The sequence below is a fragment of the Daphnia pulex genome, chromosome 11 (assembly GCF_021134715.1).
Source record: "Daphnia pulex isolate KAP4 chromosome 11, ASM2113471v1".
In the NCBI taxonomy this organism is placed as follows: Eukaryota; Metazoa; Arthropoda; class Branchiopoda; order Diplostraca; family Daphniidae; genus Daphnia; species Daphnia pulex.
The window spans coordinates 3,601,754-3,614,473 of record NC_060027.1 but is presented as its reverse complement, the minus strand read 5'-3'; the positions used below and the strand labels follow the sequence as shown (position 1 = coordinate 3,614,473).

At 40.1% G+C, this 12,720-nt stretch overlaps 2 protein-coding genes across 2 annotated transcripts; one reads left to right on the top strand and one right to left on the bottom strand.

Annotated features, from left to right (window-relative positions):
* Positions 1-1,328: 1,328 nt before the first annotated feature.
* On the top strand, positions 1,329-4,240 carry LOC124206982 (intraflagellar transport protein 81 homolog). Its single transcript, XM_046604209.1, has 10 exons — positions 1,329-1,508; positions 1,598-1,731; positions 1,805-1,985; positions 2,064-2,219; positions 2,293-2,652; positions 2,721-2,906; positions 2,966-3,359; positions 3,427-3,542; positions 3,618-3,913; positions 3,989-4,240. Exons 1-10 carry the CDS (start codon positions 1,398-1,400, stop codon positions 4,083-4,085), a joined length of 2,031 nt encoding a protein of 676 aa, XP_046460165.1. The 5' UTR covers positions 1,329-1,397; the 3' UTR covers positions 4,086-4,240.
* Positions 4,241-5,585: 1,345 nt separating this feature from the next.
* On the bottom strand, positions 5,586-6,962 carry LOC124207060. The gene is made up of 2 exons (XM_046604323.1): positions 6,211-6,962; positions 5,586-6,123 (listed from the first exon to the last, which is right to left on the bottom strand). Exons 1-2 carry the CDS (start codon positions 6,588-6,590, stop codon positions 5,772-5,774), a joined length of 732 nt encoding a protein of 243 aa, XP_046460279.1. The 5' UTR covers positions 6,591-6,962; the 3' UTR covers positions 5,586-5,771.
* Positions 6,963-12,720: the final 5,758 nt, after the last annotated feature.

Genomic DNA, 12,720 nt, shown 5'->3' with positions numbered 1-12,720 from the left:
ACTGGCACTGGATTTGCCGTTGTTGATGTTGTGGACGAAAATTTTGTTTTTCCTCCATGTTTTCGACCAAAAATTCTTCGTGAAAATCGAAACATTTTCTTTCTGGAAGAGTAAATCGTACGAGTCGAGTCTCGACCAAGTGGGATTTTGAAGCAGACGAATTTCACGTGTTTATAAATTTCTGGGTTTCAACAACATTATTGGAATGGTGTTGCCTAAACCTAAACTATTTCCTGCTATCGCAATTTCCGAGCTTTTGAAATTAAGAGCGAAGAAGATCGTTGGCTTGAAAGTTTAAAATTGGCCTTCAAAGCCACAAGGAAAGGAATTCTTTGATTTCCCTTCTTCCTCCCTCTATATTTCAATTCACAGGGAAAGTGAGTTATTTGGTGAGAATGAGGAACATTACATTCAGTTGGAGATTAACGATCATATCTGAAGGTTGTAGAACTAACTACTGATAAGATTCAATAAGTTAAAGTCCTGAGTTAAAATGACGAGAAAAGGAGAAAAGAAAATTAAGAGGAGTACTTCTGGAGAAAGGCCAGTCGTTCGGTCAAATTTTTGGAAAATTCCAGTCATCCTGTTAATTTTAACTTTCATGGCAGTTATCGTTTGTCTTGCTCAGTATTACACATCATCATCCGCTCCAATGGAGTGTTATCATTGCAGCTGGATCTCGCGTGCAGACGGACCGTCTCTTGTTGACGATCCTTGTGGACAGGATCAAAGATTCAGGCCAAATAACGCACACGTCAAAACCTGCTCACCAGGCCAGGGCTATTGCGGAACGCTTCACATAATCTTTTCTTACATGAATTCCGGCCGCATCAAACAATTCGAATTCGCCTTCATTCGTGACTGTTTCTCCGAGTATCCATTGCCTTACGTGATGCAGCTCGACCATCGAAATCACACATACTACGGGAGCAGAGAAGGCAACGTCTATCCTAATGTATCCGGTATGTCGCTGAACATGACGGTCGTCGGCCAGCAGTGCGGATTTTGGAACAAATGTAACTCCAATGTTCCCAGGACTGGATTAGGATGGGCATTTCTTGATTCCATCAACGTTTTACATCAGGCGAAACAAAAGGGCTTAAGCGCTTGGCATGCTTTGGTCGAGTTTGTTCAATCTGGAAATGGCGCTGCAAATTCTAGTTTACCCTTTCTTGGATAATTTGTATGGCATCATTTTATTGCTGCAAAGTCCACAATAAAATTTAATTTGAAATTAGTAGTCGGAAATGGTTTTGTTTACTTTAGTGTGTCAATATTTTGGACTTTTTACGTTGCCATGGTTACGCAACAATAAAAACAAACAGGACACGTCAAACACGTCGTTGCAAATCACACGTACTTCTTCTCAGTGATTTCAATCAAAAAGGCTTTGTAGAATGACGCAGCAGCTAGTCAAAATCATTGTGATCGAACTAAACCAACCACCTTTTAATTTAAATCTAACTAACATCACTTTCAACGCCCTTCACCCTCCTCAGCTGTTACAGGTAAAATTCGTTCAGACCACTACAAGTAAAATTGAAAGTATAATCTAAATCTCTTTAAAAAACCCAAATTATATACGGGAATTCAATAGCTTTTAAGCGATGTCTTGTGCGAAATTGAATCGAAAACTCGGGTCGATATCAACGACGAGCCAGTCGATGCGTTGGCTTTGCGTTTACTGACCTCGTTACAAATTTTCAAATTCAAACCTGAAACGGAAGATCCGTAAGTTTATTTTGAGAGTCTACAAACGGGAATCACTGATACACATGTTTTTTTTTTTTTACTAAATTCATAGAAATGAATTCCGTGAAGGTTTGATCGCTGGTAGACCGGAAACCATCAACCCGATACTTAACTGGCTACTGCAGCGTAGGGAGGACCTGAAGAAACGAGCTTACTTGTCACGCTACTTGGTCAAGATTGATATCGCGCCTGAAATGCGGTCAGACAGTGATGTTATTGATCTTTATGAACAGGTAAGGAGTAATTATTAGGAAATTCTATTGAAAAATAAAACACCATTTTAAAATCTATACTACACTGGTTGATTACAGTACGAATTCCTGATTGAAGAGTTTAAACAGCGACACAAACAATTCGACACCAGCCAAGCTGTAAATGACACTGTATCCGATCTAAGAAAAGATCTCCAATCAATGGAAGATGACAGAGAAGTTTTGATCCGTCGAATTGAACGCACACAACGCAAAGTGAGCATATTTTTTCCAGCAGCGGGGTTTCCTTTATTATTCCTTATTTTAACTTTATTTCACGTACTGCAAGGTGGAGGGTGTGGCGAATTATAACCAACTACTTTCCATGGCGAAAAAGCTGCGCGCCGAGAAAGAGAAGAGCCGCGAGTTTCAAACGCAGAAAGACGACCAAAAGAGTTACCTCAGCCACTTGGAAGCTCGTCGCCAACGTCTAACTCATCAACTGATGGACATGCGTCAAAGTAAAGTCAACGCGAGTGGGCAGAGTTTGATACAGCGTGCTGAAGACGCCATTCGAGTCAATCAATACATGATCAACGAAAAGCTAACTAAGGAAACCCAGCAAATAACAGCTAGCATAGCTTTGATGGAGAAAGTCTTAGCGCCGCCCAATCCAACTTCAGCGGATCTTCAACTTGTCGTCCAGAAGGTGAAAACAGTTAAAAGTGAATGCCTTGGCGGCTAGTTTGATTTGAACATTTTGTTGTCGTTATCTAGAGCGATGAACTTCGTAGTCAAATTGCTCAGCTAACGGAGAAAAGAGCCTTGCAGAACGATCCGATAGAAGACGGTATGGCGCTTTACAGACAACAGTCGCTTATCATGTCCCGGAAAAAAGAAGCCTGCGCTGAGAGATTAAATCACGTCATTCAGGAAATGACGGCACTGGAGGCCCAACTTCAGGTTTAAATTGAAAAACACGATTTTAAACATCGAAGATAATCAATGTCAATATCATTTAGGCCAAAAAACAACAATTGGGTGAAAATTCCGACGCATTACTAACTGGTGAGCAATTCAAGGCTTATGTTAGCGATTTGCGCGTCAAAAGTAACGTGTACAAACAGCGACGAGCCGAGTTGAATGACCTTAAAGCCGAATACGGCATTCTGAGCCGGACACTGGAAATTCTCAGGGCTCAGGAAGGAGCACTGAGCGACAGTCTCGACCGTATCGAAACGCAACAAGGTGTCAGAGGATTCCGCGAAACGAGGGATCTTCTCGAGCGAATTTCGGACGAAAAGGCCAACACAGACGAAGAGAAAGGCCGTACTCTAGAAGAAATGTCTAATCTCGTCCGCCTTCTGAATTCTAAGATCAACGACAAGAAGGTCGCTCTCGCTCCACTTCTCCGAGGTCTGTCCTTTGCGTTCAAATCAATTAAAATGGTACTAATCACAGCTCAAAATTTTGTTAAAAACAGAATTACGACCTCTAAGACAAACTTACCAAGAAACATTGCCCGAATACGAAGCTAAGAAAAAAGAATATGACGCACAGGTTCAGCTAATCGAGGATACCATCTCGTCGATAGTAAACGTAAACCGTTTGATTTTGGTCCGGTTGGCATGTCATGTTAGACTCGGTAAGTCAATGAAATATTTGTAACGACAGGTGAAAAGCGGTTTGGAGAATGAGATTGTCACGCTAGAAGAACGATGCCGTCAGCTGGAAGCTAACCTAACGAAAAATGAAAAATACCTACAGAGGGCCACCGACGAGATGAAACTGTACGTCAGCGGCGTTCAACAGCAACAGACTGAACGCGGGAAATCCGTTCGGGATCAACTTCAGCATAAAATTGCGGAACAGGAGAAGCTCAACGCTCAACTGCGTCAAGATCAGAAACAGCTTAGAGATAACCTTCCGCAAATGGAGCAGCAGATCAAATACTGGGAGAAAATAGAAAAGTATAAATTAAGTTTGTTTGCCTTTCTTATATTTTAGTTAAAGTCATAATTAAAATGATTGACTTTGACTTCTAGGATATTCCGAGTCAAAATGCTTTGCCTGGAGAAAAATAAATTACAGGAAGGAACAGTCCGGCGTGAACGGGGAAGAGAAACGTTGGTTCTACAATGATGAACACAAAGTTGAAGCAATAGCACTTAAATTACATGAATGTCTTGTAACAAATATCTTACATATAATTAGACCGTTATCTCAAAACTCAAATAGCAGCATTTCCATGTGCTTTGTTGTTTTTCTTACAATTTGAGTCAATAAACTTTGAGTCTCAGAATAATTTACAAAGTCAAGCATCTTTTTCTGCTTAATGAATCGAACGATTGGTCTTCCATTTCTACCATGGCCTACTATAGTCACGGCCCATCATCGTACGCTTCTGTGTGGGACCAATTTTGGGTTCCCTGCCCCTTTCCTGTTGCCATAGTACATAGCCAGAGGGTCGTAAGTATCGGTTTTTCTTCCACATTTCCGCAGATTCTTTCCACCCTTTGGGATTTTTTGGCTTAAGTCGCCATGCCTGTGTGTCTGGCTTGCATGCAGCCATGGTCAGAGTCGATAGAAAGCAATTGAAGGACAGTCTAGTGGGTATAGCGGCGGATTCCCACAAGTGAGGTGTTAGGTTCAAATCTACGCAAGGCACAATCAATTTTTCATAATTTTTCCTTGTTTTTTCTATATTTTTAAAGCGAATTAGATGGAATGCCTAGATTGTGTAAAAAATGCGAGTTTTTTCACATTTTTTAAAACAAAATCTGAATTTGTTTTCTTTGGCAAGGACTTAGAAAAAAAAGCAAATTCAGATTTTGTTGAAAATAATGTGAAAAAACTCTCATTTTTTCACAATCTAGGCATTCCATCTAATTCGCTTTAAAAATAAAGAAAAAACAAGGAAAAATTATGAAAAATTGATTATGACTTGCATAGATTTGAACCTAATACCACTCTAGTGGGAATCTACCGCTTTAACCATTCGACTGTCAATGGTTTTTTTCAGTTGACTCTGACCATAGCACTATGCAAGCCAGACACAGAATCTGCGGAAATGTGGAACAAAAACCGATACTTACGACCCTCTGGCTATGTACTATGGCAACAGGGAAGGGGCAGGGAACCCAAAATTGGTCCCACACAGAAGCGTACGATGATGGGCCGTGACTATAGTAGGCCATGATTTCTACACAGCGGAAGTTCTTTGCTTACATGGGTTATGTTATACTTACTAGATATATACAATGGTAGTATGGGCTTTTCAGGAAAGACGAATACGGGAAGAGCAAGTAATTGACGGTACTTTATTTCACACGCTAGTAGAATTTAAATAAATCACACAAACCATAAAGTTGTTCACCGAGAGCACCGAGACTCCGAGTCTCGAACTGTCACGAACAGTCGTCTGCTACTGCCTGAGTCTCTGTGCTGCCCCCTTTTGCGGGGGATTTCGCAACAGGTTATTTCTATTATGCCTGCTAAAGGCGTTGGATTTTTAATTCGAAAATAGCGGATTCAAATCAGCCATGAATTTGCGATTGATTTAAGACAGTTTTCTTTATTGAATATCTATAGCACTAAAAATGGTCAAACGATACATAATCAACAAAAACATGCTAGGTAGCGAATTAGCGATATCATTTCATATGATGGTTAATCTTACACAAATGTGGGTGATTTTTTTACACCAGACAGATGCACATTCCAATAAAATAACGTATTTCAAAAGTGTATGCAATGCACTACAGATTAAATCAATGTCAAGCAGTTGTTTATCAAATTTGAGCAACCCTTAAATGTTCTTTTACGTAACTATCGAAAATAGTTCGAATACGATTTCCTTTCGCGACACAATGAAAAGGGAAAGGGCGACGGAGTGCACCGTTGAACGAAGACGGTATTGACAACAGTTGATGTCTGGGTAACGGTGATGGTTCGTTGAAAAATGATTGTGTTGATTGGTAGCGGTACCTTAGTTTCGACAAACTGCGAGAGAAGAGAAAAAAACCAGCGACTGATACCGCGAAAGAAGAAGAATGGTAATCCATTCAGTCGCTGATTTTCTTCGCTATCATGAACAGATGAAGCGACTGCGGTTGATGGGTCATTGTTCAATCGGGATTCGTCAAACGTCGTACTTTCCGGAGCTGCGGTTGTCTCAACTCTGTCAAAATGTCAAATTACAGTTCATCAGTCTGGAGCATCTAATCTGGACAATTAATAAATTTTGAAGTGTCAAAATTTTACTTACCTAAGAACTGGTGAATACTTAAGGTCGAAGGCATCGTCAAAGTCTCCGTGGAAGCTCAGGACGATGGGTTCTTCAACCCAGGCTCCTCTTCGTCGTAGACAAGGCCCGGTGACGTTAACTAGCTTAGCGCATACAACGCTCGTCGTTTCGATTTTGGTAACAACTGTTGAACTTGACTTTGTTACAGTTGGGAAGAGCTTAAGTGGACCTTTGGTATAAATGCTCGATGGGAGTAGGAAATGTTTGTTGTTCTGACGTGAGGCTACAGAACTCGGAGATTCGGACGCGTTAGTTTCTGGGGTAACAAACGCTAAAAACAGCGATAAAAATAAGAAACCACTAAAAAGAATCTGAGTTCGATTATAAACTAGCCTTTTCATCTTTGCTTTGTACGAGCGAAACAAAGTGTTGCCTTGAAAGGGTGGCAAAAGACTGCTATGGCTTTAGCGTCTTTCATCGTCGATGAAACCATTTCTATCGAATATATCTTTTTCATGCGTTTAAGGTATTCAAAGATTGACACGACCAATCGGACATCTCGTGCTTCTTAAGAATTCCCAGGCGAAACAGCTGGTTGGACTTGACTTTTATTGGGTTGTGCTGCTCTACGGGGTTCGATTATCCTTACTGCATTTCCGTGTTGACGTAAGATATGGCCGTACGAATTTAACGAAATAACATGTAGTGGGCGTGGCGTATGATTTTTTACTTAATATTCGGTGTTGAATCAATAAATGTTTTTTCTTATTATTGCTCTGCTCGTTTTCTACCCAAGAACCTACGTGATTACGTTGTGATCCAAATAAAAAAATTTAATTTTGATTGCCTAATTCTTAAAGAAAATTCTTAAAGAAAATATTTAACATTTAAGTAAAATTCTAACAAATTTGGAAAAAGGGTAAAATAACTATGATGCAATTACGGCCAGCAGGGAACACACCTTGCCATTCTGATAGTGAGCATTACTAAAATTAACACAAAGTGCTCATAAATTATTTAAATTTTAATTTTCTTTTTGAAATATGTGTGAAAAAAAATTCTGAATTTAACTAAATAAATAATTATGAAATTGAAGATTTCTAAATATTAAATATACATAAAAATATTGCGCACTGAATACTTGCTCTTCAAGCCGACAGCCTAGAACCTATAAAGAGGCAACGTGAAACCACAATAGGGCATAGTGTTGAGCACAATCAACTAAAAACTTCAGAAACCAAAATGTTTACTTCAGTCGTTGAATTCACTGTCGTAACAATCTTTCTATGTGGCAGTGCTTGGCTATTGGAACGCCTTACTCGCAAACGTCTCAGAGCAGAAGACAAAGGAAAAGTCAACATTCCTGAAACCGGAGAACAGTGTGGACAGGGAGACGTAAATTTCGAATTAACCTGCTCAAAAGCGCATTTTGAGGATGCGGTAAACGTCGCTAAAACGGAAACCGACGAAAAGTCCAGACTTTTGGATGAAGCACAAAACGAGTTAACCATCTCGAAAGCTCAATGTAATCAAGAAAAATCCGCGGTGATGGAAGCAGACAAAAAGATTCTGGAATTGGAACGAGAATTGAACTCATGCAAAGAAAATATCAACACTTTGACGGAAGAGTCTCGCAATCAAAAGGAACTGCTATTGAAATTAACCGATGAGAAAAATGAAGTGGTACAGTCTGCAGCCACTGCCCGACAACAAGCTGAAGCGCTTGCCACTGAACAAGCTGCAGCGCTGGCTGAAGCTCTGGGAACATTGCAGCAAGCTGTCAGACATGCCAAAGAGGAAGCACCATCTGAATTGTCAAGACCGGAAGATAAAGAAGATCCGGTTGGAATTAATGAAACTTTAGAGGAATGGTTTGTCAAACATGGAGTGTTAACTAGAGTACCTCCAAAGACATGGACCCAATTACTGGAGCACTCTGGGTTTTTTATAGAAGAAAAGGCTTCGCATCTCCGAGAAAAAGCTGACAATCTCTTCCATGATGATCCTAAAGCAGACGACCACGCAAACAACCAGAATTAAGATACGTTTTGAAACAACCGTAAAAGAGAATGTTTTGATAAGAATTCCCACATAATGTCATTGATAACTTTCAAGTAATCTCCAAACTTTCAGTTCAATCTCAACTGTATTCTTTGAATTTTTGAATAAAAATTTTCTAAAATAAGTTCATTATTTACCTCGATGTCTTGCTCCGGATTTTCAGCAAGGATATTGTAAGGAATAAAAAAATTCGACGCTATATAAACACACACACAGAGTGACAGCAAACCGCTATAAGCTGAAATTGTTCCTGTGGATGCAAACACCATTTGTAAGAATATAAACTTTCTAACTTATGAAATAGTACCAGAGCAGTAGTATTTTCCGGATGTAATGAAACTCAGGACGAATGGCTGCTGATGGGGATGATCACACAGGTGATCTCTGTCCTTTTCAAAGGTCGGTCTGCCGAAAGTATACGGGACCGATTTGACCCGCCGTAAACGATAAAATTACCTATGAATCATTTAAGAACGAAGATAAGTTCAGCAGGTTCGTGCCTGACAACGTAACTGTTTAATACAACTTAAAAAGTTAGAAAGCTAATTGCAACTATTAAAAAAAAAAATAGATCGACGTACCTATTGAGGAACTTGGCTTCTTCTTCGTCGGAATCGTCTACATCAAAGAATTGTTAAGCCGCTGTGTCGTTGAACATAATCTGTTCTTAAAACTTGACTAGCCAACCTCGAAGATCTTGTAACGCAGTTGCTGTCTGACGATGCTACAAATCATTCCCGTCGACTTGGTCTTGGCTTCCTTGAATTATCAATAAGGTAATGGCTAATATTTCAAAACGAATTCAGATAACAATTAGACTTACATTTTTAATTTGACTGTTGCAGGACCTGAAACCCTCGCTGATTGGTTGTTAAGAGAACGAGCACGCTATTTTTCGTTTAGCAGTCAAGTAAGTTGCAGACGACTAGTGTTCTTCAACAAAAAGGACAATACGATGACGTTTGAGCGTTTGACTTATCAAGACTTGAATCATTTTTGTTTTCTTCGTTTCAGGTGGTTGGTTGGCATAACTACGCTCATTCGCTGCTTCACTTTTGTAGAAACCTCCGGTCAACGAATGCATCTGATATCATCTGCGAATTGAGACAGCATCTTTACAGGGCTAAAGAATCCTTCCTCGACGCCAGGAGCACTAGAGCTATTATCGCTCACGTTGAAATTCTTTTGGAGCATCAGAGCATGTACGGTTTTCGACACATGATTGAATTTCATTCGCTGTCATACTTATCTAATGCATTTTTCCTTATTCCGCAGCAACCGTTAACGCCGGAAGAAACTGAGTCCGTAAATTTTTGTTTGGCACTTCTTCGAAATATTCTGCACATTCCGGAGCGCCCGTCCGGTACGCCTTCCGCACATGTTGCTGTCATCCCCTCGGAGTGTCATTGATCACACGTCGGACAACACTCAGCAAAATCAAATCGTCTGTAACCCCTTTGCACAAGGATTGGGACCGCTTCTTCTAAAGTTATTGGATTGTCCACAGAGGGTATAACCATTAGTTTTTTCAAATTTTTTTTTTTAGCGCTCCGTGTTAACATTGATATGATGAAACTTAGGACGAATGGCTGGGGACGATCACAAAGATGATTTCTGTGGAGTCGCCAACTTCACAGTTAATTGTCAGCAATGCGAGATCTTCGTCAAGCTTTTTGCAATTGGTTCGTCTCGACAGCACACGGGTAAACATAAGTGGACCTGGGTCTTCTCACGAATATCAACGATGGTCTTAACTACTACGTGGTTCTCTTCACGCAATGAGAGACCTCCGTCAACTGTTCGTGCTCCTACTGCGTCAGTTCAATCCAAAGTTTCACTGTAGGCGTCTTCTTTGTGACATCATCACAGGAAACCACCTTCTTTTGACTACACTTAAGCAAGCCGATGATTTCCCTGCTAGCGTCCCACGTTTTGATATGATGACTGAGCATTTGAGCCAATTTTGCACAAAAACAATTTTGGCTCGATATGGAAGCGCTCTATCAGATTTTAGGACGAATGGGTCATTCTTCAACGACTCTATCTTTACAATTTTGCTTCATGTTAAAAATGATCTAGGCAAAATTGACCTTCTATTACATCCTGTTGTTTTGCGTCCATTTGTTAAAATTTGGGAGGAGAGTTTCGACGTAAGTTTTTCACCTTTGCGTTTTTAACCGTGTGTTTCCAGAAAATATCTAGGAAAATGAACACTATCTTCTGGATTGGTCCCCATTGGTGACGGGCTTTCTTGATCCGGAAATTTACCATTATTGCCCGATTTCAGATGACCGCGATTCTGTTGACTACGTCTAAAAGTCTGCAGGACACACTGAATCAAACTTTCAATCAAATTTTCCTAGATCCAAATAAGCTGTTTTTGGAATCCTGTGGAAAAATGCAAGATGTTAAATAATAGTTTGAAAATATTTAAAAAAACAAAACCTGAATTTTTCAGCTTATGAACAACAGACTGCATATTAGTATGAAATACTTTAAATGAAGGATTATTATTGCCAGCAGGATGTCTGGCTTTCGCCAGAGTCAAGTTCTCTTCATCAACCAATCCATCAGTCGTTGAATTCCAGGGATAAGAGTCAATAATGTAATTGCCACTCTGATGGTTATTCCAAAATGTCTGCAAAACACATTCTATCAGAGTGTGCCAATTGTCGCAAATCTAAAAATAAAGTAATCATACTTAATTATCAACTTTAATTATAAAAAATGTGTTGTAAAAGGTGAAAAACTTACGTCGAATTCCTCCTCCCAAATTTTAACAAATGGACGCAAAACAACAGGATGTAATAGAAGGTCAATTTTGCCTAGATCATTTTTAACATGAAGCAAAATTGTGAAGATAGAGTCGTTGAAGAATGACCCATTCGTCCTAAAATCTGATAGAGCGCTTCCATATCGAGCCAAAATTGTTTTTGTGCAAAATTGGCTCAAATGCTCAGTCATCATATCAAAACGTGGGACGCTAGCAGGGAACTCATCGGCTTGCTTAAGTGTAGTCAAAAGAAGGTGGTTTCCTGTGATGATGTCACACAGAAGACGCCTACAGTGAAACTTTGGATTGAACTGACGCAGTAGGAGCACGAACAGTTGACGGAGGTCTCTCATTGCGTGAAGAGAACCACGTAGTAGATAAGACCATCGTTGATATTCGTGAGAAGACCCAGGTCCACTTATGTTTACCCGTGTGCTGTCGAGACGAACCAATTGCAAAAAGCTTGACGAAGATCTCGCATTGCTGACAATTAACTGTGAAGTTGGCGACTCCACAGAAATCATCTTTGTGATCGTCCCCAGCCATTCGTCCTAAGTTTCATCATATCAATGTTAACACGGAGCGCTAAAAAAAAATTTGAAAAAACTAATGGTTATACCCTCTGTGGACAATCCAATAACTTTAGAAGAAGCGGTCCCAATCCTTGTGCAAAGGGGTTACAGACGATTTGATTTTGCTGAGTGTTGTCCGACGTGTGATCAATGACACTCCGAGGGGATGACAGCAACATGTGCGGAAGGCGTACCGGACGGGCGCTCCGGAATGTGCAGAATATTTCGAAGAAGTGCCAAACAAAAATTTACGGACTCAGTTTCTTCCGGCGTTAACGGTTGCTGCGGAATAAGGAAAAATGCATTAGATAAGTATGACAGCGAATGAAATTCAATCATGTGTCAAAATACGTACATGCTCCAAAAGAATTTCAACGTGAGCGATAATAGACCTAGTGCTCCTGGCGTCGAGGAAGGATTCTTTAGCCCTGTAAAGATGCTGTCTCAATTCGCAGATGATATCAGATGCATGGATTCGTTGACCGGAGGTTTCTACAAAAGTGAAGCAGCGAATGAGCGTAGTTATGCCAACCAACCACCTGAAACGAAGAAAAAAAAATGATTCAAGTCTTGTCAAGTCAAACGCTCAAACGTCATCGTATTGCCCAACCAAGATTCACAGTTCGATGGCGCTCGGCAAATGCCGTCACCATCAATGTCTTTATAATTGTAAGACAGACACATATTTAAAAATGAAATTTACTAAAAAAATTCCTATGTGATTACTAATTAACTACTTGAAAAGAAACTCACCCGAACGTTGGTCGTTGGTGTAACATGTCTCCAAGGAAATGAAGACGCTAGATGGAGCGCCTTCACTCGGAAACATCCAATCCATGTTGGAAAATGGATGTACAAACAAAAATACTAATCGTCTGTACCGGTGTTGGATCACTGCAAAGAAAAGCTACATGATTTCAGGGCTGTCTCAAAGAGAAGAGTGATGCTGCGGTACTGGATGTGTTGCCTTTTATACGCGAACCATATGCCACGTGATAAAAGTTCTATAGTAAAAATGACTAGAAACATGTTTTGATTTTCCAAATTCTCGCAGGCTTGCATTGGAAATTGACTACTTTAATCACATTTGAGCGCCAGCAAATACTGTTAAGAGCAACTGAGCGC

Excerpts from the sequence above, each read along its gene's own strand:
- LOC124206982 (XM_046604209.1), top strand. The coding sequence starts at position 1,398 with ATGACGCAGCAGCTAGTCAAAATCATTGTGATCGAACTAAACCAACCA. Across the intron at positions 1,986-2,063 it reads TTATTGATCTTTATGAACAG|TACGAATTCCTGATTGAAGA; the intron begins GTAAGGAGTAAT and ends GGTTGATTACAG. Across the intron at positions 2,220-2,292 it reads TTGAACGCACACAACGCAAA|GTGGAGGGTGTGGCGAATTA; the intron begins GTGAGCATATTT and ends ACGTACTGCAAG.
- LOC124207060 (XM_046604323.1), bottom strand. The coding sequence starts at position 6,590 with ATGAAAAGGCTAGTTTATAATCGAACTCAGATTCTTTTTAGTGGTTTC. Across the intron at positions 6,124-6,210 it reads AAGTATTCACCAGTTCTTAG|AGTTGAGACAACCGCAGCTC; the intron begins GTAAGTAAAATT and ends ACATTTTGACAG.